Raw genomic sequence first — 27,700 nt, 5'->3', positions numbered from 1 at the left:
GCTGGCTCAGTCAGTAGAGCATGCCACTCTTGATCTTGGGAGTGAGAGGGTATGAGTTCAAGACCCACACTGGGCAAAAAATAAATAAATAAAACAAAATGACTGTCAAAGCCATATTGAACATTTACATTACAACTTTGTAAATATTTATAGCAGCGCCACATTGTGTTCTATGATTACATTTGTTTTGGGGTAATCAATCCAGGTTGAAAGAGGATGGGGGAAACCATAAAAGAGGGTATTTGATGTACTTGAACAAAAGGAAATTTACATTTAAGACATTGGCACTAACGAAAAACTACACATGTGAAAAACAAGGCAATTTTTAACTATAGGGAACAACAACAAAAATATACAATTGTCAGAATGGCAAGGAGTATATTATAGAGTACTATGTGACTGTTCTCATATATGTAAAGCACCTTCAGAGAGCTTTAGAACGCTTAAGTGCCATACAAGGAAAAGGAATTGAAGTTCAAGGCTCAGGTAGAGGCTGATTTAAATTCCAGCCTGGTTTGTGCATTTGGTAGGTAGCTTCTTGACCTTAAGCAAATCACAACTCTCAGGGACTGTTTCCCAAGGGACAAGTATGACTGTGCAGGGCAGATGTAATGATTAAAAGAGCTATTATTGCATATAAAGTGTTCAGCACAATGCCTGGCTCATTTTAAGTTCTAACACAGAAGAGCTGTTACTAAGAACAGAGTATTTTCAACATGCTATCCTGTCAAATGGGAAAACTCCAGTAAGTCTAAACCAAATGGACTTTTTTTGGGAGGGGGTGAGGAGTAGCAGAGACACAAGTGCTTCTTTTCAAAGGAAATATTAGAATCAAAAGTGTGATGTCCCTTTTAAGAAGCCAATTTCCAATCAGTATATTGCCTGTATTAAAAGCAAAACTTCGGGGGGGAGAAAAAAATCACAGAATACATTTGAAGTTCTTTTACATCATATTCATTTTTTTCAAGTCTTTTCCAAGAAGAATCCTTCTGGTGATAATAAAAAAACTTCCTGTTATACATTAATAGACCTTCTAGATCGGCATTGTCCACTGTAACTTTCTGCAATTACAGAAATGTTCTATGTTTGCATAGCCTAATCCCATAGGCACCAGCCATATGGGACTACTGAGGACTTGAAATGTGGCTAGTCCAAACAAAGAAATTAATTTTTAAATTTTTACAATTTTAATTAATTTAAATGTAAATAGCCACATGTGGCTAGGGATCACCATTGTAGACAAGTCAGCTGTATGATCTGGTTGCTCAAATGCCTGGAAAGATCTACATTTATATGAGTAGTAAGTAGTCTTAAGAGTTACTGTGCAGTTAACCATGTTTAATCAATTACATCAGCTGTTGAGAAATGATATAACAGCAAGATTAGTATAAGTATTTATAGCTATGTGCTATACTCAAACCTTGGTTTGGGATTAGGATATTAAAAGATCCATTTCATGTCTCACATTATGCAGCATATTTTTTTTTTAAACTCCAGTGATTCCTGAAACATAAATACCTAAGCAAAAAAATCAACCAGCTCTTTTTCTCTTTTTTGATTTGTATGAAACAGCCACCTCAACAGCTGGCTGGCACATACTAGGACATGGCGACATCACTTAGGTCCTAGCCTTGCCCAGGTGCATAGGTATGGGTTTATTCTGCTCTTCCCAACACAGCAGGAGCTCCCTTAAAAAAGCAGGGAGTATGTAGAAAACAAGTGGCCTGTTTTATAAAACTCTAGATTTATTCAAAGTGTTAAAAGATTTCACTCTCCCCTCCAAAATACTTTACATTTAAAAAAAATTTAAACTGTTCTATTTTCTCAGCCTCTGTACAAGCTGCTGCTTCCCTTTCTGTGCACCAGCCTCTGTCCCTCTGACCCCTCTCCCCTCCCTCCCTTCACTCTCAATATTGCTGTAAGTTTGTTTATAAGACTCTCCTTCCCCACACCCCTCCACGTCCTGCTCTGCAGATGTAGCTTCCTTTCCAGACTTCAGGCCCCTGGCTCCAGGCAAGGCAGGTCCGATGGGCAGGATACTCAGGCAATGTCTGAAGGGCGGAATGCTTTGTGCTTCTGGGACGAAGGCTGATTGGCTTTTTTCTTGATCAAGTGGAGGATCATTGTTTTTTCTTCTCCATGGACATCTGTTGAGGGCCAAATATTTGGCTTGGGGTTGCCCACAGCTGGGCAGCCCTGCCCCATCTCCAGTTTCCCCCAGGCATAGGTCCATGACAGCTGGGTCTGACCACCATACCATTTGTCTGCCTGTGGATTGTGAAGGACAGAGAGTGGCACATGGCTAGTGTAGGGCTTGATGATTCCCAACTTTTCAGAACGTGGGCACCAAATCCCCATGGGAGGAATTTTTGGTTTTTGGCAGGCAACACTAGGGTCAGCCAGGACCATGGGAGGTAGGGATGAGGGGGAAAGGTCTAATCACAAAGCTCTAGGGTGAGCAATGTTCCGGCTGCCGAAACTCCTCCCCTCTTCCATTTCCCCCCACTCCCCTTCATCCTGTAGGTTGCAGGATGATTCAGGAAAGGAGGACGGAAACGAGGAAAAGGATTCTGTTCTGCTGATAGGAAAAAGGCAGGAGATGACAGAGTACTCGGGGCGGGGCGGGGGGGGGGGCCTGTTGGAATCTGTAGTCATCATAGCTTCCCAGTTTCAGGAGGGAGAGTGGTGGGGCCGGGAGCAAGGCCCGCAGAGGCTTCATCAGCTCTGTTCTTTGTCCTTGACTAGTAAGACTGTGTGCTGGCCCCCACTGGACACTGATAAGACCACACGGTTCTCCAGCTGTTTGCCAGTCATCTCCACGGGGCTCCAGGCATCCTCCTCCTGTCCTGTGCCCAGCTGGTAGTTGGTGCCCATGCCCCAGGCGAAAACACGACCTACAGGGGAGAGAAATGGGGGCAGCTGTCTCTAGGATCCCTAGCCCCATCTTTTATACTGTGAGAAGCCTGGAACATGAGGGTGAATTTTGGCTTTGGCCCGTAACAGCCTAGCAATGCCCCAGCCTCTGGAGTTCAGGGAAGCTGGGAGAAGCCAAAGAGATGACACATTAAAAAAATAGCTTTGTCAAGCAGAGACAACAGTCCTTACACATTGCTAAAGACTTCTCCCTGCTCCTAGGTATGGCATTCAAGGCTCTACGTGACTAGCCACTCCCCAAACCCCTACACCACCTGCCATTCCAATGACCTTAGAGACTGATCTGGATGTTCCTGTGCCTGGGATGCCCTCCACTGCTTGTCATAAAGGACTGAACCTTTAAAGTTAGTACAAGCACCACTTCCTCAGGAACTCTTCCCAGGTAATTCCAGGTCAAGTGCTTCCATCAGCTCCAGACTTCTCAAAGTATCTGTGGCTATCCCTCTCACCCACCCAGGGTCTGGTGACCACCTGGTTCATACCGTCTTGGGCTGTGCCTGCTAGAACCCTAGTGACTAAGCCTTCTCTCTCCTAATAAAAGTCTAAGTACAACTCCCTGGGAAGCTGGCACATACTAGGTTATAAATAAAGGGGTCACCTTGGTGGAAAGTGTAAAGAGAAACCTGAGTTAAGACTCTGGAGACCTGGGGCGCCTGGGTGGCTCAGTAGGTTAAGCCGCTGCCTTCGGCTCAGGTCATGATCTCAGGGTCCTGGGATCAAGCCCCGCATCGGGCTCTCTGCTCAGCAGGGAGCCTGCTTCCCTCTCTCTCTCTGCCTCTCCATCTACTTGTGATTTCTCTCTGCCAAATAAATAAATAAAAATCTTTAAAAAAAAAAGACTCTGGAGACCTGGATTCAAGTCCTACTGCCTGTGTGGGCCTCAGTGGTATATCTCTCCTTACTATTCTCCTATGCTACGAAACATATCACCCTTATGAATTTTATGTTCATCATTTTATGTTCATCAAAGCCAGAGCTTCTGACAGGAGAAAACAAGGTCCTCACAAACAGTGCTGTCTGCATCTCAGCTCTGTTTAATCATGGACACCAGAGCCTGACGAGCAGTCCGGTAAGAATCACGACCCCTAAGACACGACCACACCGAGGATGGGCAGCCCCAACTCACCATCCTTGGTAACAGCATACCCCACGGAAGCCCCACAAGCCACCGAGGAGACGGCAGGGAGCCTGGAGATGAGGGTGGGTATGCTCTTCTCCTCAGCACCCTCCCCAAGGCCCAGCCGCCCGTACTCGGCCCGGCCCAGGCTGTAGGCTTTTCCTGTGGGAGGAGGGAGGAGAGATGAGGAGGAGCAGAGGACATGCTCCAGGTAGACCCAGAGTGGTGAGAAGCGGGTGTGCAGCATCTGTCCCAGGGAGGCCTGGGAGAACCCCCGTAGGACCCCACTGAGCTCATACTTGGATGAGTGCCAGGACTCTGGGGGATGGGGATGGCCCTCATGGACCCACATCTGAACCAACCCACGGAGCAGGCCCAGGTTCCAAGGACCCGGGTCTCAGGAGCCTGGCTGGGCTATGCCCAAGGAATACTCCACCCGCAAGCCAGCGGTCCCACCTTCCGAATCCATGCAGACTGTATGATGCTGGCCACCAGAGAAGCCCACCCAGGACTTGGTAGAGTTCTTGAAGGATGTCAAGTTTTGAGGTACAAAGCAAGATTCTGTGCCCGGGGTTCCTGGAAAGAAAAGGCCAGGATAGAACTGTCAAGGGTGAAGCTGTCCAAGGAGCTGTCCTTCTTCATGCCCTCACATACTGAGGCTGCCTCCCCCACACCAATACCAAGGTATAGATCTTCTCACTTTACAGAGAGCAAAACTATGGTCTGAGGCATAAGCTGACCCCAACAAGGGTGCCCAGCAAATGAGCAGTGAAGCCAGGATTGGAACCCAAGTCACTCTGAGCTGTGCAAGATCCCAGCTTGGGACTCACCAAGCTGATGATAGTTGGAGAGGCCAAAACCATACACATGGCCTTCGCAGGAGATGGCAAAGGTGAAGTAGGCACCACAGAAGGCATCCTGGAATCTCACATGACCCCGGCTTCCTCTGGATTTCAGCATCACGCACTTGGGGACCAGGAGTCGTTCTGTAGGCAGAGAGGAGACTGGAGTCAGTGGCAGACACACACACCTTCTCTCTGTCCTCTGTGTTTTTCCCCATTACTACAGCCCTTGGAGGGAAGCTAAGCAGGGATTCTTCTTCCTTTTCCCCATTTAAAGAAGAGGAAACTGAGGTCAAGAGAGTGCAAGTGCCTCACTCAGACTCCCCGAGTCGTAAAAGGTAGCATTTACATGGAACTTACCATGGGCCAAATGTTCTCCTATATTAACTTATTTCACTTCACCACAACCCGATGAAGTATGTTTAGAGATGAGAAACATCCAGTACGTTTAGAGATAAGAAAACTACAGCCAGTAGGTAGAAGAACCAAGATTCAAATCCAGGGTGGTCTGGCTCTAGAGAGATCTCACCTACCACTGCAGGCCTATCTGATGCAAGCCTAAATACACAGAATCCCTCCTGCTTCTGACATTCTCCAGGGGGTGGCTTTCCTAGCTGCCCTGCCAGAAGGACGTACGCCACCTACCAAGGCCCTGCCGGCCACCACGGTTGGCAAATAATTCAGGCACACGGCCCAGCTGGCCCTGCTCCCCGCAGCCCAAAGTGTAGAGGTCACCATCAGCTGTCAGCATCACCAAGTGGTCATTTCCTGCGGGGGAGAGGAAGGCAGAGAATACAAGGCTTGTCTGTAAGGTCCAAGACCAGGCCTGTCCTGGAACGAGTTCTCCAGCTCCTGCCTAATGTGAGTACCCCCAGGCTCACCTGAGGCCACCTTCACTACAGGCTCAGTCAGCTGCACGTGCACGGGCACCATGCTCTTCTTCATGGGCTCCAAGAGTCCAATCACACCGTTATTGTCCTGGAAGGCCAGACAGAGCACTTACCGGCCGGTCCTGTCTGCCCCAGACCAGCCAGGTCCAGTTTCGCAGCAACCACAGAGCTGTCTGGTGAAGGGGACTGGGGCCAGATGAGGACGAGGCGCTGGGCAGGAGCCAGGACAAACAGGGAAATACTTCATGAGTGAAATGCTATGTGGCTTGTGATTTGCATTAAAATAACAAAGGAATAGGGTAGTGGATGGGAGTAGAGAGAAATAAGCTTGGCCACAAGCTGATGACAGTGGAGGCAAGTAGATGGGTATTCGGTACTTTAATGACTACTTTCAGGTGTTTGAAATTCTCCATAAGAAGTTTTAAAAACAGGGGTGCCTGGGTGGCTCAGTTGTTAAGTGTCTGCCTTCGGCTCAGGTCATGATCCCAGGGTCCTGAGATTGAGCCGCTCATTGAGCTCCCTGCTCCGTGGGAAGCCTGCTTCTCCCTCTCCCACTGCTTGTGTTCCCTCTCTGTCTCTCTCTGTCAAATAAATAAAATCTAAAAAAAAAAAAAAAAGGCTTAAAAACAGCCCCGATGAGGTGTCCTCATCTGATTCCTTTATTTTTGACATTTTAAAATAAATACCAAAGTACCAAAACAATTTTAATGCTGACTCTACTGTTTAAACTCCCCTGCCTCAGAAATTCTGAGATGTGACAATCCTTTCCATGTACCCCAAAATCCCTGACAGATGTAGAAGAGGGCGGGGGAGGGGGGAGATTGAAGGCAGGGAGATGGGTGAGGACTGCAGGCTTCCTGGATCTGCCTCAGCCCAAAGGCCTCCTTGACCCACCCTTTTCCCAAGATAACACACTTCATAATACAGATTCAAGGAAAGAGCCAGGGGTGTGGACAGGCCTGGATGAAGAGACCTGGGTCTGGGTCCAAGCTCTGCCTCCGGGCCTTGATTTCCCCGCCGTTAGGTACAACAGGGAGGTGGAGATGGATTATCACTGGGCTCTCACTAGTGAATTCTGCCAGCCTGCCCCCATGCGGTCTTCCAGACCCAGTCTTACCCGGAAGGAGCCCCAGAGGAAAACACGACCATCCTCAGTGAGGGCTGCTGTGTGACTGTCTCCTGCTGACACCTGCACCACTTTCTCTTGCAGTTCCACTTTCCCGGGGACCATCTCTGAGCCCTCCACGGATGTGTCCCTTCCCAGGGCACCCTCATCGTTGCAGCCAAAGGAGTAGACCTGTGCCCAAGATACCCACATTAGCGCAAGTCTGGCTTCAGTCCATTCTTGTTTAGACCACTCCCTGTGCAGCTGACCAGCTCCATCTCCACAGAGTAATGTGTGCGGTTCAAAGCTCCTTCCTCAAGCCCTCCAACCCCAGGCCCAGACCAGTCTTGGGCCACCCACCCCAACCTACCTGGCCACTTTTGCTTAGACACACAGTATGCATGCCCCCAGCCTCGGCTTGCACGATGTCCTCTGGAATGGGCACCAGAGCTGGCTTCTTCCTCTCCATCACATTCTCGCCCAGCCCCAGCTGGCCCACGTCACCCTGGCCCAGTGTCAGCACCATGCCTGGTTCTGTGCTGTGGGACCTATGGGAGACTGAGGGGTGAAGACGACAGCCCTTGAGTGTGCAGGATGACAGGAGAGAGGAGGGGTCGCTGCATGGGCTCTGGGACCACAGACGCCTGGGTTCAAGCCCTTGCTCTGCCACAGACCAGTCATAGGACCTTTCTAGGAAGCCTAAGTCTCCTCATCTGTAAAATGTGAATAGCAAAGATAACTATGTCCCAAGGTTTTTGTGAAAATTAAAAACTGAGCACGTATTAATATGAGGGAGGACATGGAAACATGAAGACACTCAATATTGTGAAATGAATCTTGGTGGGGAGGGGAAGAGAACAGTGAGGATACTGTTTTCCTGAACAGCTCTAAGTTCTCAGGAGTCGAGGTGCCAACAGTGAGGACTCAGATAAGGTCTACCCTTTACTGGCTGCTTACTCTACGAATGTTAAGTTGCTTTGTAGTCCCCTAAGTTATACTACAGGCCTTCCACATTTAGGCTCCTGTTTTATAGGAAAGGAAACAGAGACTCAGAGGTTAAGTAACCCTCCCAGAGTCATGGAGCTAATAAACAGTAAAGTTTGCACTGCAACCAAAGGAACCTACATGGATCAGAGCACTGTCCCTAGCCACCACCCCCAGGCTGCGATTTAAGTCCTAGACATACTCCCAAAGAACCCTTCCGCTCCTATCTGGGAGCAGACACACAGCAGAAGAGGAAGGGGCAGGAGTAAGACAGAAGATAAGCTTTTGCGAAAGATACAAGCCAACCAGTGGAAGGCAAAGCGCCAGCTGAGGGCCAATGGCAGACGCCCGCAGCCCTGGGCAACCAATGGCATCCAGCTCCTCCCCCCGGGGGTGCGGCCACGGCTGCCAGGGCCAGTACGGCTGCGCAGAGGGTGCCCTGGGCAGGGAGCCACCTGGTCGGGTTTTCTGGTCAGGAGGGCTCGGCCTCCGGGCACCTGGAACGCGATGGGAGGCAACGGCCCTCACTGCCTGGTTACGATGGTCTGCAAAAGACAGACACTGTCTGAGTGTGGGTCCACACTATTCCCTCCCAGATTGGGGGTGGACTTTTCTCCTCCCCGACTCCCTTCAGGGTCCCAGGAAAGAGCAAAGCACAGATACCTCCCTCAAATGCTACCAGGACGTTATCTCATTTTCCTCTTAACAGCCCAGCGAGATTGGTGCTGTTCTTTCCTCTGTTTTATGAATGAGTTACTTCAAAGCTCAGAGAGATTAAGTCACCTGCCCAAAACTACATGGCTAGAAAGTGGCAGAGCCTGGACTTGAACCCACTTCTGGAAGTCAGTGGTCTTAGCCATAGTATATTACTCCCTAGAGCAAAGTCCTAACTAGGGTCTTACCACCCCCAACCTACCCCCACCCCCGCCAGTACTGCCTGAGTGCTTGTAGACAAGTCTCTGCTCCTTTACAATTGCTGAGGGTAGGATTCAGTAAGCTACAAAAGACCCTCCATCTGGGTGGAGTTCCTGGGCTTCTAGGCCCCTCAGCTTGTCAGGGGGATGTCAGGGGGAAGGAGCTCAGTCCTAGATTCTGGGGGCTCCAAGAGGTCTCCCATTCAGAGACAGGCCAGCACCAACTTACCCTTCACCTTCTTGCTTTTGGGGAGAGCATCTTCTGGGGGTGACCTTCTCTTGGCTATATGTTTGGGTGGCATCTTCCTTTCCTGAAAAACCGAGGCAAATATTCCATCTCAGAAATGGCAGTCATTTTCCTGCTCTAAGTAACCTTTACCAGAACCCCTAAAAAGGGTAAGAGGAATTCTGACAATTCCACTTCTCAGAGTTTACCTGAGAAGAACAAGAACAGAATCGTGGATACACCCAAAGTTTAGGTTTCATACATATTCTCTACTGTATTCTTCCTAACAGTAACCAAAAAAAAAAAAAAAAAAAAAAAGAAAAAGAAAAAAAAGGAGCAACCCATACGCTCCATGGTAGGGGGTGCCTAGGAAATATGCAGTATATTCAGGATAGAACAATATGAGGCCATTAAAACTGACGCCTTCAGAGATTTGTTTATTGAATAGGAAGATGTTTGTTGCCAAATAATATAAGCAGCTTGAAAAAACAGCCCATCATCCCATAAAAAAAGGCATATACATGCAAAAATAGGTACACAAGACTCTAAACAGTCCAATTAAGAAATATACACTTAGGTCGCCTGGTGGCTCAGTTGTTAAGCAGGTACCTTCAGCTCAGGTCATGATCCCAGGGTCCTGGGATCCCCCAAGTCCTGCATGGGGCTCCATGCTCTGCAGAGAGCCTGATTTTCCCTCTGCCTGCCGCACCCCCTGCTTGTGCTCTCACGCAGATAAATAAAATCTTAAAAAAAATAAAAATAAACACTGTATACACTCACCAGGTGTTACAAAAAGGGGAAAGGAAAGCACTGAGTGGCAAGAAAGTTTCTTGGACCTAGCACCATCCAGGACAGCTGAGGGTTTTGGCCCCAAATCGCTCCCACATTTGGCTGCTGCTGCCCCACAAGTCTCCCTGTCTTCCTCAAGGCTGCTCCCAGAGACACTCTCCCCAGCTCTCTCAGTTCCAATCCAGCCTAAACTGTGTCCAAAGACATGTTCCTCCACACACCCAGCCCCAGAAATAAATCCTTATTGAGCCCTGGTCTGTGAAACTGTCGAAGCCTGGGGCTCTCCAATCTGGACTGCAAAGGTTCTGGAGTGGCTAGCAGGGGCCAGCGCCCTTCAGAGCTAACCTGATGTGGAAGTGAATAGCCTGTGCCCACGGAGAGCCTCAGGGCCAGAATATTTCTAAGTGCTTGATGTTGGGTAGAATTACTTAATCTCTTCATGATTCAGTTTCTTCCTCAGTAAAACAGGGATAATAATCGTACCTATATCTTTGTTATTGAGGATTAAATAAGCTAATACTGTAAACTATACACTCATATCGGTATTATAACATCTAGGGACGCCTGGGTGGCTCAGTTGGTTAAGCCGCTGCCTTTGGCTCAGGTCATGATCCCTGGGTGCTAGGATTGAGTCCCATATCGGGCTCCTTGCTTGGCGGGGAGCCTGGTTCTCTCTCTGCCTCTGCCTGCCTCTCAGCCTGCCTGTGCGCACATTCTCTCTCTCTGACAAATAAAACCTTCAAATACAACATCTAGACCCTGCCCCAGGCAATGCCTGAGCACAGCTCTAATCTAATCTAACCCACCTCTCCTCCCTTTTTCAGTTAAGGGATGAGACTCTACCCAAGACTATAAACCAGAGGGAGAACTTCAAGAGCCCTTCCTGGGCTCAGCTGTGGGCCTAACCTCCTCCCCATCTCCTCCTTCCAGCAAGTCCTAGAGCATCAGCCCCTCCCGCTCCCCACTGCATGGTAATGAACACAAGGCCAATGGTCTCATGAATTTCTGAGCACACTTCAGCTTACTATCCTGGTGGGGAACAAAGGACTGAAGATAAGGAAGCAGCCAAAGGTTCAGAACCCTCCAAGCCTGTGTAGGCTGAGCTTCCTCTACAGGTTGTGACAGGCCTGTTCTGACTCTGATGAGGTGGCAGTTCTGAATGTCACCCAACTTTTATTCTTTTGGGGTGGGACTCCTCTCTTTGGGACCCACCTCTTTGAGAACCCCCCACCCCTTACCATGCTAAAGATGCCCATTTTCTGGGATTAGAGGGAACTGGATTCATCTGCTAGAGCTGTGGCCTCTTCTGTCAGAGGGAATGCTATGACCACCTCTCAGGCCTGCTGTCAAAACTGAATGAAATGTTGTAATGGACTCTGCAGTGCCAAGCACACAGTAAGTACGCAAGACATGGCAGCATTTATTCATTTGTTCGACAAATATTTGAGTGCCTATTACCACTGCTTGGCGTTGGGCCACATGTGGCAAGGATAAAGGAGACTAACCCTCTCCCTGTTCTCATGGAGCTTACACTGTGGCAGGAAAGAAACATTACTGATAGTGCTGAGTGAAAGATAAGCAAGGAAACATGAGAGATAACTTGGGGGTGCACAACAATGTGTGTGCTTAACCACGCTGAGCTATATGCTTAAGCAAGGTTAAAGTGGAAAAAAAATGGTGAAAATGGTAAACTTCATGTATATTTTATCACACCAAAAAAAAAAAAAACAAAAAACAAAACCGAAAGAAAAAGAAAATAACTTGGGGTAGCGGAAGGGAGTGGTGAGGGAGGTGCCACGTTTAAGCTAGGACCTGAAATCTGAGAAACCTGGCACTGCAAGACCAGGACAAAACTGGCCTGGAACACGGTGTGGTAAGTTTGGGAACTGGGAGAGGCCAGCGCGCTGCAGCTGGAGAACTGGTCAGATGGCAAGAAGTGAGCAGGGGCTGGATCATGCATGGGCTTCTAGGGAAAACAGAAAACGTTCAAGAAAGTCTTCATCCGATTTACACTTTTTTTTTTTTAAAGATTTATTTATTTATTTGACAGAGAGATTACAAGTAGGCAGAGAGGCAGGCAGAAAGAGAGAGGAGGAAGCAGGCTCCCTGCTGAGCAGAGAGCCCGATGCGGGACTCGATCCCAGGACCCTGAGATCATGACCTGAGCCGAAGGCAGCGGCTTAACCCACTGAGCCACCCAGGCGCCCCCCGATTTACACTCTTAAGTGGCTGTTCTGGCTACTCTTAAGAAACTGGGATGGACTGGAGGAGGAGGCCATTGCAGGCATCCAAAGGAGAGATGGTGGTGACTTGACTGAGTCAGTGTGAGCTAAGAGAGGAAAAGGAAACAAAACAGATCAACTTAGGAGACAGATTCGATCTGTGGTTTAGATGTGTGGAGTGAGGCAGAGGGAGGGATCCAGAATGACTTTCTTCATCCTAAAAGAAATCCAGTGGATCCCGGGCAGGCCTCCCAGGATCCCCCTATAAGCCTGGCCAAACACAAAGCCTCCCAGGCCTTGGCTTAAATGACTAGGAGAATGGAACGGGGTACCTGGCTGGCTCAGCTGTGGAGCATGTGACTCTTAATCTCAAGGTTGTGAGTTCGAGCCCACACTCGGTATAGAGATTACTTTAAAAAAAAAAAAAAAAAAACTGACTTGGAGAATGGTCAACTTCTATTTAGTGAGGTGGGAGAACACTGGGGGACAACCGGGGAGGAGAGACCCAAGAGCCCCATTTTACCAGATGTTTTCATGAAGTCCGAAGTCTTTGGGAGCCAGCAAGAGGCGACGTTTAAGTATGCAGAGCTGGGTGGGTTAAGGGCTGTGGGATAGAACAGGTATCCCTTAGTTTCAGGTAGACACCTTGTACCTCTGGCCAAGTTGGCAGCCAGTTCCCTGTGTCCAAGGCCCTGTCCTGCCAAAGGTAAATCTCCCACCAGTTCTTCAGAATGACCTGCAGAGGACAGCTGTGGCGGGGAGGGAGCCAGTGCTGTAGTGCGGAAAAGTACTCACAGCAAGAAGTGAAAACACAGGGCGCCTGGGTGGCTCAGTGGGTTAAGCCACTGCCTTCGGCTCAGGTCATGATCTCAGGGTCCTGGGATCGAGTCCCGCATCGGGCTCTCTGCTCAGCAGGGAGCCTGCTTCCTCCTCTCTCTATCTCTGCCTACTCGTGATCTCTCTCTGTCAAATAAATAAATAAAATCTTTAAAAAAAAAAAAAAAAAAAAAAAAAAGAAGTGAAAACACAGGGAAGAGAATTATGTCAGCATACTGGTGCTGATGCTAGGCTGACCTGTAGGCAAGGTCTGGAGTGGAGACGGAAAATAAACATGAGGCATGAGGTGATTGGTATCACAGGGCACTAACAAAAACATGTGTTCCTGTGGGCTGGAATCCAGTGAACATCTCCTTAGCCACCTGTGTTTTGGTGAACATTGTGGGGCATCTCACTGCAAGCTAAGCACCCTGATCCTACTTTACAGATGAGGAAGCTGAGGCTCAGAAAGTTAAGAGTAGGGGCGCCTGGGTGGCTCAGTGGGTTAAAGCCTCTGCCTTCGGCTCAGGTCATGATCCCGGGATTCTGGGATCGAGCCCTGCATCGGGCTCTCTGCTCTGTGGAGAGCCTGCTTCCTCCTCTCTCTCTCTCTGCCTGCCTCTCTGCCTGTCAAATAAATAAATAAATAAAATCTTAAAAAAAAAAGAAAAGAAAAGAAAAGAAAGTTAAGAGTATCTCACCCAGGACTGGGAGAAGTGAAGATCTCAACCAGGTTGGTCAGACTCCAAAGGTGGTGCCCTTGTCAGCTTCCTCCCCAGGCTCCCCAGGCTCCCAGGCTGCCTGGGAACTGTCTCTCATACCCTCTCCCGAAGAAAAGATAACCCCTTGGCTCTGGTCTTCCTGATCCCCACCCCATGTCATTCTGTAAGTCAGTCATGATCTTTCTAAACCTCAGACCTGAAACAAGCTGCTTTCTAGCTCAGACTCCCCAGTGGTTCCCTCTGCCTGAGAGACAAAGCCCATATTTCTTAGCTTGGTGCGAAAGGCCTCCAGAGTCTGGTACTGATAGACCATACCGCCTCATTCCTTCTTTATCACACCCTCCTTTTGCTTCCTACACGATCTCAGATTGCTTACTATTCTCTCCAGACCTTTTGCGTCTCTATTCCCATCCCTTATCCTACTGGAAGAATGTCTACTCAGTCCCAAATCCAGCTCCACTGGTAAACCTTCCTGGTCCCTCCCCTCATCCTAAACTAACCTTTCTCTCCCAGAGAAACTGGGACAGACTTCTGGACCATGACTACTCTGTAGTTTACATGTCTGTCCATCATACCAACCTACTCCTTGAAATACGAGCCACTCTCGGGTACCGGCCACTCCTATTTTCTGTATGCCAACAGCCTTCTACTTGTCACCACAAGCAGAAGAAGTACTATCACTCCTAAATCAATTGATGGGCCTGAGGCTCAGAGAATACAGCCAGTAAGAGAGAGGACTAGAACCAAGGTATAGCTTGCTGATTGACTTAAAACAAAAACAAAAACCAGGTCGGCCAAAGGCAGGCCATGATCCAGGCAGGGGTGGAGGCAGCCCAGGCAGGCTTCCCCAGAATCCGTGAGCTTGGCCAAACACGACAAGTGAGGGCAGAAGCCAGCTGAGTGGAAGAGGGTGGTGGGACCAGAGAGAAGACACTGAGGCAGTTTGGGTCTGAGTGGGTGGGCCAGATGGGTGTGGGAGCCACTGAAGGACCTAGGGAAGGACAGACCTGAGTTCTCTGTGAGCCTCAGAATATATGTCTCTCAGATAGAAGACTTCAGGTACTGCAGAATGCTGTTGTGAGCAATCCCAGAGGCAGGACAGGGGATCAAGGCACCCCAAAAAGGTGGAGCCCTGTGGGCACCTGGCTGGCTCACTCGGAAAAGCAGGCAACTCTTGATCTCAGAGTCATGAGTTGGAGCCCCACAGTGGGTACAGAGATTACTTAGAGAAAGAAAGAAAGAAGCTATGAATGAATGAATGAATGAATGAATGAAAGAAAAGAGAAGAAAATTAAGAAAGAAAAGGTGGAGCCCAGCACCCATTACCCACCTGCATATCCTGGACTGTACAAATCAGTCCTTTGTATAGACTCTGGGTGTGTTTCTTAACCACACACTAAGTGTCTGGGCTAGAAATAAGTAGCAATCTTTTGCCCCCACCTCTCATTCCCTAACAGAAAAACAGCTCCCTTCTTCAGCAGCTTACTGTCTGGAAGAAGAGTGAGACACAGTCACAAGTAAACAGAAGTCAGGTATAGAGTCAACTTCCACTAAGAGCCACCCACCATACCCTTGGAGGCAAGTGTATCACCCTGGTTTCATTACTACCTGAATGAATGAATGAATGAATGAATGGTTCCACGGACATACTTCGATGGCACCCTGGACCATGACTGAGGCCCCCAGATGGGTCTCCCCAAGGAGACCAGGAGCTCTGTAAAGGCCACACGGGGCCCTTCTCCCCAGGGCTCCCCAGTCCTGCCAGCGCAGCACGGAGCAGCCAGTCGGTAAATAATCGGTTGACAGATGAGCTGATGCGGGGTTCACAGCACACCTCTCCGAGTGTCAACAGTCTTCATCCTGGTGCTTGTTGACTCTGAGCCTTCTTTCCCTGAAGTCGACCCTCCCCAGCCTACCCTCGCGCTCCTCAAGCACACACTCTGGTCCGGCAGGATCCCTCCCCCTGCTCGGCCGAACGCATCCTCCAGACGAACGCTGGTCAAAACCACTTTCCCCGCTCCGGAAGCGCAGCCCCTGCCGGGGCGGCGGGTCCCGGGCCGCAAGGCGCGCGGCTCTGCGCCCAGCGGGGTCACCGCGGCCGCGCGCACCCAGCCGGCCGCGCTCTGGCCGTTTGAATCTCCCGCCCGAGCGGGCGCCGCGGGCCGGGCGGGAGAGGCGCGGCGGCACAGGGGCCGCGCGGCCCTCGCTGGAGCCAGGCGGGGCCGGGCCCGCGCCAGGGCGCCCCGCGGGGCCGGGGACCCGCGCGCCCGCACCCGCGCCTTCCTGCCGCCCGGCTTCACGTGGGGCCGGCGCCGCCGACACGAGCACGCGGGCAACGGCCCCGGCCGGCCAGGGCTCCGGCTGTGGCTGCTCAGCGCGCCGCCTTCCGCCTCGACCCGCCGCCCCGACCCTCCGCCCGTGACGGGCGCGACCTACCTCGCTGCAGGTCCGCCACAAGCAACTCCTCCGCTCGCCGGCCCGGCCGCGAACTGCCCCAGAGCATGCGCTCTGCAGGCCTCCGGCCCCGACCTGGGGCCAGAAAGGAAAACAAAGAGCCCGGCGGCCCCTGGCGGCCGCCCCGGGAAGTGCAAGTGGCGCGCTCCGGCTAGAGCGCTGGACAAGGCTCTCTCCGCCCCTGGCCCGCGGACTGCGGACTGTGGGTAACGTATTTGGGAAGCTCCTAATCCGGACCAGTGAACTGACAATCAGAGACCACTTGAAACCAGAGTTTGGGAAGATCTGGTGGGGCAGGGACTGTACGGAGCAGAGAGATAATGATCTTCCCTGCTCTCAAAAGGGACCCCGTCAGAGAAAGATGAGAAATCAGACCATCAACAACCTTGCAGGGTATTGGGCTCAGCCTGGGGTTTAAGAAAGGCTTTCCAAGGGGCGCCTGGATGGCTCAGTGGGTTAAAGCCTCTGCCTTCGGTTCAGGTCGTGATCCCAGAGTCCTAGGATCGAGTCCCACATCGGGCTCCTTGCTCAGCAGGGAGCCTGCTTCTCCCTCTGCCTCTGTCTGCCTGTGCTCGCTCTCTCTCTGATAAATAAATAAAATCTTAAAAAAAAAGAAAGAAAGAAAGAAAGAAAGGCTTTCCAAGGTAAGAGGGCAGGGCATCTAGGAGATGCATCCCTTGCGATGACAGGGAGCGATGAGAACCTAGGGTGGTTGCGGGAAACTGCCAAGGTGTGACTTGAGCAGAGGGTGCCCTTGGGAGAGGGGAGAAAGCTCGAGTGGAGGGTCAGATCATGATGCAGGGCCTGTGTGTCTAAGGAGTACAGCTTCTGTCCTGAGAACAATGGCGAGTTAGGGAAGATCTGAGCAAGGGAGTGACCTGAGCAGAGTTTTGTTTTAGAGCAAAACGGAAAATGGAGTTGGTGGGAGGGGAAACACAGAGGGGTGGGGTGGGGTGGGGGGCAAGAGAAGCAAAGGAGACCAGCTAAGAAAGAAGATGAAGGTGTGGATTGGGGTTGGGACTGGAGATGGGAAAAAGACATCAAGCTGACTAGGTTCTCTTGTTAACACACTCCTTCTTCAGGATGGATACAAACTGTTCAGGATTTCAGGTGTTCCCTGGGGTGACCTCTCAGGTCATCTGACTGTGGCTGGGGATTTCTGAGATCAGGGCAGGGACCTCTGCAGAAGGGTATTTTCTCCATTTCATGTTGATTCTGACTCTGAAAGTCATTCAGTCATACCCACACCCTAGAGGGATACTTTCTTTTTAAATTAACATATAATGTATTATTTGCCCCAGGAGTACGGGTCTGTGAATTGTCAGGCATTCACTATAGCACGCACCCTCCCCATTGTCTATAATAGATGGACACTTTTGATGAGTATTTACCAACTGAATTTCTCCTACTGATATGGACCTCACCACAAAGTGCTCCCCACCTGGGCACCTGGGTTAAGCGTCTGCTTTCTTCTCAGGTCATGATCCCAGGGTTCTGGGATGGAGTCCCACATGGGGCTCCCTGCTCAGCGGGGAGTCTGCTTCTCCCTCTCCCTCTGCCTCTCACCTGCTTGTGCACGCTCTCTCTCAAATAAATAAATAAAATCTTAAAAAAAAAAAAAAGTACTCCCCACCTTCAGGGTCTCTTACCTCTCCAAGTTTACCTCTGCCTCCATCATGGACTCCTCTTTGGGATAATATTCTGTGAAATTTCTCCAAGGTTCAACTCTGGATCTTTGATCTCTCTGCTGTCTTCTTCCAAGATCTGACTCATTCACATGGCTTAACATAATTTTAAGAATGATTATTATCACCCATTTTATCAAACCCTTTGCTAACTACAGAAACACATCCACCCATGTCCATGAGCTTGTTTGTTCCTTACACAACCTCATGATTGTTGGAAAATGAGAAAAATGGGGTTCATAGAGCTAAGGCAAGTTCTCGGGTCAGCACACAAGCAGAAGGGGACCAGAACTCTTCTTCTTTCAACGGAGAAGACAGCCCATTTGGTCTGGTTCTGACTTCCACCCTAAGTTTCAGCCCTGTATTTCTTCCCAGAAGACCCAACCCCTAAAATAAAACAAGTTTTGTATGGATCTAGACTCCCTTCCCAACTTCATCCTTATAGCCAAGATTAAGGTTCTCTGAGAAGTAAAGATTTAATCCTACTAATTCTTCCTTCTTAACTCTCTGAGCCACCCAGGCACCCCTAATGCTTCCTTCTTTTCTTCTCTTCTCTTCATGTTTCTGTTTCTGCCCCTCTGGTCTAGAGCTCTGCCCTCCTGGCCTTTGGTCCTCCCTCTCATCCTTTTCCCTCCATTTTGTTCTTCCGAGGTCCCCACATTTGTCTCCCTAAATTATGGCTGTGAGAACTTGCCCTGCTTCAAAATCTTTAAAGACTCAGGTATTGAGTCTGCTGTTCTTGGAACACCGGTGGCAAATGCCCCAGGCTGTTGATTTCCTATTCTTCCCTTCCCCTCTGCACTATACTCCGAAGATGTCCATGTTCATTCTACCTTCTCACCTTTATCTGGGCTGTTTTCCCTCATGGGTGCCTTCCTTCCTGCCTTGCTAAGCTCTTGATATAGCTTAAGGCTCTGTCCAGCCCCATCTCTGTGAAGCCTTCCTTGGCTCCACTTCGTCTTTTCCTATCCTGAACCCATATAATGATTTTAATTTCTTCACATTCTATCATTGTTTTATTTATTGAACGAAAACCATGAGGACAAACAACTGAAATTGGCCTAGGAACTGTCTCAAATGATAGAAGTGAAAGACGCTGAAAGTTACTATAGGGGCATCTGGGTGGCTCAGTCGGTTAAGTATCCGCCTTCAGCTCAGGTCATGATCCTGGGGTCCTGGGATTGAATCCTGCATGGGGCCCCTCCTCCTCAGCAGGGAGCCTGCTTCTCCCTCTCCTCCCCGCTTATGCTCTCATGCTCCCTATCTCTCTCTCAAATAAATAAACAAATAAGTAAAATCTTTAACAAAAAAGTTATTGTAACTTTATTCTGCTCGTAAAAGTTAAGTAGAAGCATGGAAGATATAAAATGGCCAAAAGTTAATTTCTTGACAATATCTAAGATTGCAGATACACTGGATTGCTATTAACAATAGATTAGAGGGACGCCTGGGTGGCTCAGTTGGTTAAGCAGCTGCCTTCAGCTCAGGTCATGATCCCAGCGTCCTGGGATCGAGTCCCACATCGGGCTCCTTGCTCGGCAGGGAGCCTGCTTCTCCCTCTGCCTTGCCTTCCACTCTGTCTGCCTGTGCTCGCTCTCACTCTCTCTCTCTCTGACAAATAAATAAATAAAATCTTTAAAAAAAAAAAAAAACAATAGATTAGATATTGCAAAAAAATTATTAGTAAACTTGAGGGCATAGCAATAGAAACTATCCAAAATGAAAGAGAAAAGCATTTTTGAAAAATTGAAAATAGCATCAGTGAGTTATTGATACAGGAAAGCAAAGAGGAGCTGGGGACGAGAATATATGAAGAAATAACAGCTTAAACATGTGCAGACTACAGACCTATAGATCTGTGATAGCTAATTTTGTATGTCTACTTGGCTAGGCTATGGTGGCCAGCTGTTTGGTCTAATGCCAGGCTAGATGTTGCTGTGATGGTGTTTTTTGGGTATGATAACCTTTAAATCAGTAGTTTAAAGAAGCATATTACTGGGGCCCCCGGGTGGCTCAGTGGGTTAATCCTCTACCTTCAGCTCAGGTCCTGATCTCAGGGTCCTAGGATAGAGCCCCATATCAGGTTCTCTGCTCAGCAGGGAGCCTGCTCCCCCACCACCATCTGTCTGTCTCTCTGCCTATTTGTGATCTCTGTCTCTGTCAAATAAATAAATTAAATCTTAAACAAAAAAAAAAAAAAAAGAAGAAGAAGAAGAAGAAGAATCGGATTATCTCCTGTGATGTGGGTGGGCTTCATCCAATCAGTGGAAGGCCTTAAAGGAAGGAATTCTGCCAAGACAGCAACACCAGCTCTTGCTGGAATTTCTAGCCTGCCAAAGTGCTCTACAGATTTCTGACTTGCCAGCCCCCACACCTACGTGTGCCAATTCTTTAAAATAAATCTCCATCGGGACGTCTGGGTGGCTCAGTCGTTAAGTGTCTGCCTTTGGCTCTGGTCATGATCCAAGAGTCCTGGGATAGAGTCCCACATTGGGGTCTCTGCTCGGTGGGGAGCCTGCTTCTCCCTCTGCCTGCTGCTCCCCTGCTTGTGTATTCTCTCTCTCTCTCTGTCTCTCTCAATCTCTCTCTGCCAAATAAACAAATAAAATCTTTAAAAAAAATATCTACCTATCTGTACACATACCTCCTGTTGGTTCTGTTTCTCTGGAGAACCTTGACCAACACAAAATCCAAGAAGCTCAAGTAACTCCAAGCACAGAAAAATAAGACACATCAAGATCAAATTACTTAAGACCAATGATCAAAAATCTTAAAAGCAGTCAGAAAAAGACATGTTATACACAGAGGAACGAGACAAGGATACAATGCAAACAAGATGACAACAGAGCAACATCTCTAAAGTACTCCAGCAAAATTATATCTAATAAGGAATATCCAGCAAAACCATCTCTCAAAAATGAAGGTGAAAATAAGGGATTTTCTGGGGCACCTGGGTGGCTCAGTGGGTTAAGCCTCTGTCTTCGACTCAGATCATGATCCTGATCCTGGGATCGAGCCCCGCATTGGGCTCTCTGCTCAGCAGGGAGCCTGTTTCCCCTCTGCCCTCTGCTTGCCTCTCTGCCTGCTTGTGATCTCTGTCTGTTAAATAAATAAATAAAATCTTAAAAAAAAAAAAAGGATTTTCAGACATATAAAAGCTGAAAGAATTCATTACCAGTTGAACCACTGTAAAAGAGATATTAAAGGAAGACCTTCGGGCACAAGGAACGTGATACCAGATGAGAATCTGGATTTACACAGAGGAATGACGGGCACTGGAAAATTCCTTATTTCACCTTCATTTTTTTTTTTAAAGATCTTATTTATTTGACACACAGAAATCAAAAGTAGGCAGAGAGGCAGGCAGAGAGAAAGGAAGGGAAGCCAGCTCCCTGCTGAGCAGAGATCTGATATGGGGCTTGATCCCAGGACCCTGAGATCATGACCTGAGTGAAAGGCAGAGGCTTTAACCCACTGAGTCACCCAGGCGCCCCTCACCTTCATTTATTTTGTTGTTGTTTTTTCCCCACCCCCACCCCTCACCTTCAGTTTTGAATGATTGTTTTCTTTCTTAAAACTTTAAAAAGGATAATTGCGTGTTTATTTATTTATTTTAAAGATTTTATTTATTTATTTGACAGACAGAGAACACAAATAGGCAGAGAAGCAGGGAGAGAGAGAGGAGGAAGCAGGCTCCCTGCTGAGCAGAGATCCTGGTGTGGGGCTCAATCCCAGGACCCTGAGATCATGACCCGAGCTGAAGACAGAGGCTTAACCCACTGAGCCACCCAGGTGCCCTGGATAATTGCATGTTGAAACAAAATAATGTATTGTGGGTTTTATAACATATATAAAAGTGATATACATGGGGTGACAAACGTATTATTCTTATACTATCCTAAGTGATGTGATAAAATACCAATGTAGACTCTTATAAGCTGGAGATGTATACTATGAACCCTAAAGCAACCCCCAAAATAACAAAACAAAGTTATAGCTAGTAAGCCAACAAAGAAGGTAATATAGAATCATATATATATGATTTTTTTTTTTTTTTAAGAAAAATCTTAAGCAGGCTCCACACCCAATGCGGTGCTCAATGCAGGGTTCCATCTTGGAACCTTGAGATTATGACCTGAGCTAAAATCAAGTCAGACACTTAACCAAGTGAGCCACCCAGGCGCCCAGTACTCATTTTTTTTTTTTAACAATTTACTTACTTATTTGAAAGAGAGAGTGTACATTAAACATCGGGGGAGGGACAAAGGGAAAGGGAGAGAGAGAATCCAAAGCAGACTCCCTGCTGAGCGAGGAGCCTGATGTGGGGCTCCATTTCAGGACTCCAGGATCATGACCCAAGCAGAATTCGAGAGTCAGATGCTCAACTGATTGAACCACCAGGTACCCCCAATACTCATTTTTTAAAAAGGCAGAATAGAATAAGAAGACAAAAGAAATAAAGAACAGATGAGACAAATAAAAACATGTATCAAAATGATAAGACTCTAGGGCGCTGGGGGGCTCAGTTTATTAAACATCTGCCTTTGGCTCAGGTCATGATCCCACAGTCCTGGGATCCAGCCCTGCATCCTGCTCCCTGCTCAGTGGGGAGTATTCTTCTCCCTCTGCCTCTCCCCCTGCCCATGTTTTCTCTTTCTCTCAAATTAAAAAAAATAATAAGATTCAAGCCAAAGTACATTAATCATATAAAAATAGGGTCTAAACTCTCCAGGTGAAAGGTAGAGATTATCATAATCAAAAAAGCAAGACCCAATTATACACTGCCTACAAGATATACAGTTTAAAGATTTTATTTATTTATTTGACACACAGAGATTACAAGTAGGCAGAGAGGCAGGCAGAGAGAGAAGGCAGGTCCCTGCTGAGCAGAGAGCCCAATGTGGGGCTTGATCCCAGGACCCTGAGCTGGAAGGCAGAGGCTTTAACCCACTGAGCCACCCAGGTGCCCAAGATATACAGTATAAATATAAATACACAAATAAGTTAAAAGAAAAAGGATGGAAAAGATACTCTGGTAATACTAGTCAAAAGAAAGGTGGAGCAGCTATATTAATAACAGACAAAGTAGATTTCAGAGCAAAGACGTACTGAAATGAAGTAATTTCATAAATGATAAAGAAGTCAATTAATCAAAATACACAACCCTGAACATATTGCAACTAGTAACAAAGTTTCACAATACATGAAGCAAAAACTGATAGTTCTTTTTTTTTTTTAAGATTTATTTATTTAACAGACAGCACAAGCAGGGCCAGTGGCAGGCAGAGGCAAAGGGAGAAGCAGGCTTCCCACTGAGCAGGGAGCCCGATGCGGGACTCCAGCCCAGGACCCTGGGATCATAACCTGAGCTGAGGGCAGATGCTTAACTGACTGAGCCACCCAGGCACGACCTGATAGAACTTCTTTAAGAAACAGACAAATCCACAAATTTAGCTGGAGATTTTGACAACCCAATCTGGGTAATTGATAGACCAAGTAGCCAGGAAACCAGCAAGGACATAAACTTGAACAACTGCAACCAATTTGACTGATTGACCTTTATAAAATGCTTCACCTTTCTTCACATTCCACCTTGCTTTCAAACAACAGTAAAATACATATTCTTCTCAAGTGTACATGAAACATTTACCAAGATAGACCATGTTCTAGGTCATAGAACAAGTCTTGGTAAATTTAAAAGGATTCAAGTCATACAAAGTATATTCTTAGACTACACTGACATTAAAATAGAAACCAATAACAGAAAGATCTTTGGAAAACTCCCAAGTATTTAAAAATGAATACACTTTTTTTTTTAAAGATTTTATTTATTTGACAGACAGAGATCACAAGTAGGCAGAGAGGCAGGCAGAGAGAGAGAGAGAGAGGATGAAGCAGGCTCCCCACGGAGCAGAGAGCCCGATGCGGGACTCGATCCCCAGACCCTGAGATCATGACCTGAGCCAAAGGCAGTGGCTTAACCCACTGAGCCACCCAGGCGCCCCAAAAATGAATACACTTTTAAACAGCCCATAGATAAAAGAAATCAAAAGGGAATTTGAAAGTATTTTGAGCTGAATTAAAATGAAAACACAACATACCAGAAGTTTAGGATATTGTTAAAGCAATATTTGGGGGAAACTTATAGCACTAAATGCTTCTATTTAAATAAAAGAAAACTCTTAAATCAATGACCTCAACTTCTACCTTAAGAAGTGAGGGAAAGAGGGGTGCCTGGATGGCTCAGTCAGTTAAGGGTCTGACTCCTGATTTCAGCTCAGGTCATGAACTCAGGATTGTGAGAATGAGTCCCATGTGTTGCTTCATGCTCAGCAGGGAATCTGCTCCAGATTCTCTCCCTCTGCCTCTGCCCCTTTCCCCACTCAAGTGCTATCTCTCAAATAAATCTATTTTTTTCCCAAGACTTTATTGAGAGAGAGAGAGAGAGAGACAGCTAGAGAGTGAACACAAGGGGGCAGTGGGAGAGAGGGAGAAGCAGGCTTCCCGAGTAGCAGGAATCTCAGTGTGGGGCTTGATCCAAGGACCCCAGGATCATGACCTGAGCTGAAGGCAGACTTTTTTTTTTTTTTTAAAGATTTTATTTATTTATTTGACAGAGAAATCACAAGCAGACAGAGAGGCAGGCAGAGGGGTGGGGGGTGGGGGGGAAGCAGGCTCCCTGCTGAGCAGAGAGCCCGATTCGGGACTCCATCCCAGGACTCTGGGATCATGACCTCAGCCGAAGGAAGCGGCTTAACCCACTGAGCCACCCAGGCACCCCTCAAATAAACGAATCTTAGTAAAAAAAGAAATGAGGAAAAGGAATATAAACTACATCTAATCATGAGAAAACAATAAAGATAAAAGCAGAAATCAATAGAACATAGGAAAAAAAAAACAAAAAAACCAACAACAACCAGTGTTTGCCACGTGCCAGGCAGTACAGGTACTGAGCTTACATAGATGGTCCCACTCCTTGAGCACCCAACTAGTAAGTTAGATGTACATCAGTTTAAAAATAACCACATCAGAATGCTAACAACTATCATGATGGGATACTCAAAGTGTTGTGCTTATTTTTATTTATTTATTTATTTGACAGAGAGAGAGAGAGAGATCACAAGTAGGCAGAGAGGCAGGAAGGGGGGTGAGAGCAGTTCCCGATGAGCAGAGCCCAACATGGGGCTCCATCCCAGGGCCCTGAGACCATGACCCAAGCCAAAGGCAGAGGCTTAACCCAGTGAACCACCCCAAGCACCCCAAGGTGTGCTTGTAAGGAAAAGTGAAGACGGTGGTGCAGAATTCAGGCCCTAGAGACAAAGACCTTTAAGTTCCACTTTGTGTGGCCTTGGGCAAATGATATAACCTTAATTTTGTCTTCCTTTTCTAGAACATGGATTTAATAAAATTCCCTGCATTGTGTAAGGCTGTTTTAAGGATTAAAGAACATGGGGCTCCTGAGTGGCTGTTGGTTAGGTTAAGTGTCTATCTTTAGCTTGGGTTGTGATTTTAGGGTTCTGGGATAGAGCCCCATGTGGGGCTCCCTGCTCAGCAGGGAATCTGCTTCTCCCTCTTCCTCTGGCCCTTCTCCAGCAGGTGCTCTCCCTCTCATGCGCTATCAAATAGAATCTTAAAAAAAAAAAAATTAAAGAATGCCTAGCACATAGCAAATCTTCATCAAATGTCAGGTACTATCATTAAAATGTGGGTCCCATCCATCCCAAAGATAGAAGGTGGTGAAAGAGGGAGGCATGGCCAGGGAAAGGCTCTCACTCCCCAGGAAACTACTCATTTCCACTCTATTTTCTACTGTCAAGTAAAACTGGGCGCATAAGTTTATAATTCATTACAACTGAAACTGAGGCTTTATGGTGTCCTGGTTATTACATTAGCTCAATACAAAAAGAAGTGGTTTAAGCCAGGTGGAAATAGTATTTTTTGAGGCATGATATGACATAGATTGAAAATAGGCTCTGTAGTCAGTTGCCTTGCTCACATTCATACTCTGCCACTTACTGGCTGTTTAACTTGGACAAGTTCCTTATTATCCTCCAACTTCAGCTTTCCTCATCTGCAAAAGGGGGACAAAGAGTACCTACTTTACAGAGGTGCATGGAGTATTAAATAATACACAAATGTCACCACTGGGGGCACCTGGGTGGCTCAGTGGGTTAAAGCTTCTGCCTTCTGCTCAGGTTATGATCTCAGGGTCATGGAATTCTCTGTTCAGTGGGTAGCCTGCTTCCCCTCTCTCTCTGCCTGCCTCTCTGCCTACTTATGATCTCTGTCAAATAAATAAAATCTTCAAGAAAATAAATACCACTGTCTTGCTCAAAGCTAGTAATATATATGGTTTGGGAAGTAGGTTTGAATCCTGGTTCTGCTCTTTACTAGTTAGGTGATCTTGGGCATTACTAATCCCTTAAACTCTCCTAGAAATAGGGTTGGTTCTGAGATAAACCTGGTTTAGTAATAGCTATTTATTGGACAACATTTATTAGATACCATATCCCAGGTGGTTTGCTTGATAAGCGGTATTTAGCAAACTCATGCTTTTATGAAACAGCTTTTTAAAAAATAACGAATTTCTCATTAGAACCCCAACAGGTAGGTACTTTTAATCATCCCCATTCTGTGGATGAAAAAAAATGAGGCAGAGGTTAAGGGGCTTGCCCAAGCTCACATGGACAGCAAGTAGTGCTATTTGGATTGAAACCAGGCAGGCTTTAATTCCAAGACCAAGTTTAGCAATGACGGATAGCACTGCCTACACTCAGAAAAAGGCGACAAGAGCCTGTTTGAAAAAGCCTAGATAGGTAGCAGGAGGCTGAAAGGGTAGGGCCTAGAATACCTACTGACAGCTTTGCTTCAGCTACACAGAGAATGTTATTTCTTGCCCAGCAGGTTACCCTGCCTGTGTTCACTTGTACTAGAAACTAAACTCCCTGCCAGATTCTAAAGGGAAAACTAACACCATTCATTTTACTGAGCACCTCCTCTCAGTAAGCCACTTACCAGAACTGGACAAAAGGCTGGCCCAGGTCTAGAAGTTCCCTCCCAGGAAGTCTACAGGTGTGGATTTGTGCAGAGACTCTACTCAGCTGTTAGCTTGGACAATTAGCCTTTTTGTTAAATCTAATACCTATCTCAGTCACGAATATGTGCCAAGCTTACAGTAGTGCCTGGCACAGGTTAAGTACAAATGTAGTTTTAACAGAGGACCTTAAGTCTTATTCCTTAAAAATAAGCCCAACAAAGCTCTCCCAGGTTTTCCAATGGCTATGAACACTTACCTAGCTTCAGTTCTATCCTCTGGCCCTGAATTGTAGTCTGCCCCGATGTTCCAAGATTACTGGAAATCACTCACTTCCCTTAAACTTGACCCTGAGGACTTCTAACTGGCCACATGACTGTTAAAAGCCCCTCCCCACATTATGTTCATTTAGCCCCACTCTGGATCTAGACTCTACCTTCTAGATGGTTCCCTGCTAGTCCCCATCCTTCAGGGTTTCAACTGCCCTATAATGCTGGCAGCTAGTACCAGCTTGACAAGACTCCCATTGTGACTCAATCTCACATCACTCATCGGCAGGATGACAATTTTCTTAGGCTCAAGTCCCACTTGGAACATTGGCAGTAGAGGTTCAACTACCTTAACAGTGTAGGATTTTTGCATTTAAGCCCAATCCTGCTAAGGTCAATTTACCTATACTATGTCGTGGGAAACAGAGATAAGGTTTGGTCTAATTAGTAACTCTGATCTCCTAATACTTATGTCCAGGTGTATTTTGTCTTTCATGACACACCTAAATTCATTATTCTAAGCTCTACCCACCTTTGAATGCAACCTTTTACCTGTAACTGGTAGGAATCCCACATGAGAATGTGTGACACATTGATAATGTGACAAGAGACACAAGCTCAGCCTCTTTAGTTAATGCAGAACTAATCAAATATTAACTGCAAAGGTAGTTTTCCCAAAACAAGCACTTCCATTTAC

The 27,700-nt window shown here is 47.3% G+C and overlaps 2 protein-coding genes across 10 annotated transcripts in view; one reads left to right on the top strand and one right to left on the bottom strand.

Annotated features, from left to right (window-relative positions):
• Positions 1–27,700, top strand: part of WASF2 (WASP family member 2) — a 937,387-nt gene that overhangs the window by 81,863 nt on the left and 827,824 nt on the right. Inside the window, exon 1 of one of the 3 annotated variants that reach the window (XM_082684861.1) lies at positions 23,537–23,698. The exons of the other annotated variants lie outside the window; for them this stretch is intronic. The gene's annotated coding sequence lies outside the window, so the exon portion shown is untranslated. Of the gene's footprint in view, positions 1–23,536; positions 23,699–27,700 lie in introns of those variants that run through there. 3 annotated transcript variants of the gene reach the window in all.
• RCC1 (regulator of chromosome condensation 1) lies at positions 942–27,217 on the bottom strand. 7 transcript variants are annotated; one of them, XM_082684872.1, is made up of 13 exons: positions 26,994–27,217; positions 25,717–25,771; positions 17,665–17,796; positions 9,016–9,097; positions 8,328–8,417; positions 7,259–7,446; positions 6,901–7,080; positions 5,775–5,871; positions 5,539–5,661; positions 4,882–5,037; positions 4,508–4,627; positions 4,061–4,213; positions 942–2,894 (listed from the first exon to the last, which is right to left on the bottom strand). In XM_082684872.1, the coding sequence occupies exons 4-13, from the start codon at positions 9,086–9,088 to the stop codon at positions 2,719–2,721; spliced, it is 1,356 nt and encodes a 451-aa protein (XP_082540998.1). In that variant the 5' UTR covers positions 9,089–9,097; positions 17,665–17,796; positions 25,717–25,771; positions 26,994–27,217; the 3' UTR covers positions 942–2,718. The 7 variants fall into 7 exon arrangements, with proteins under 7 accessions (XP_082540998.1, XP_082540997.1, XP_082540999.1 ...); XM_082684871.1 differs by lacking the exon at positions 25,717–25,771; XM_082684873.1 differs by lacking the exons at positions 17,665–17,796; positions 25,717–25,771; positions 26,994–27,217 and adding exons at positions 12,547–12,627; positions 15,998–16,052.

Source organism: Mustela nivalis (assembly GCF_964662115.1).
Source record: "Mustela nivalis genome assembly, chromosome: 10".
Classification (NCBI taxonomy): Eukaryota; Metazoa; Chordata; class Mammalia; order Carnivora; family Mustelidae; genus Mustela; species Mustela nivalis.
Note: the sequence above shows the minus strand (reverse complement) of the source record. Positions and strands in the feature narration are given on the sequence as shown.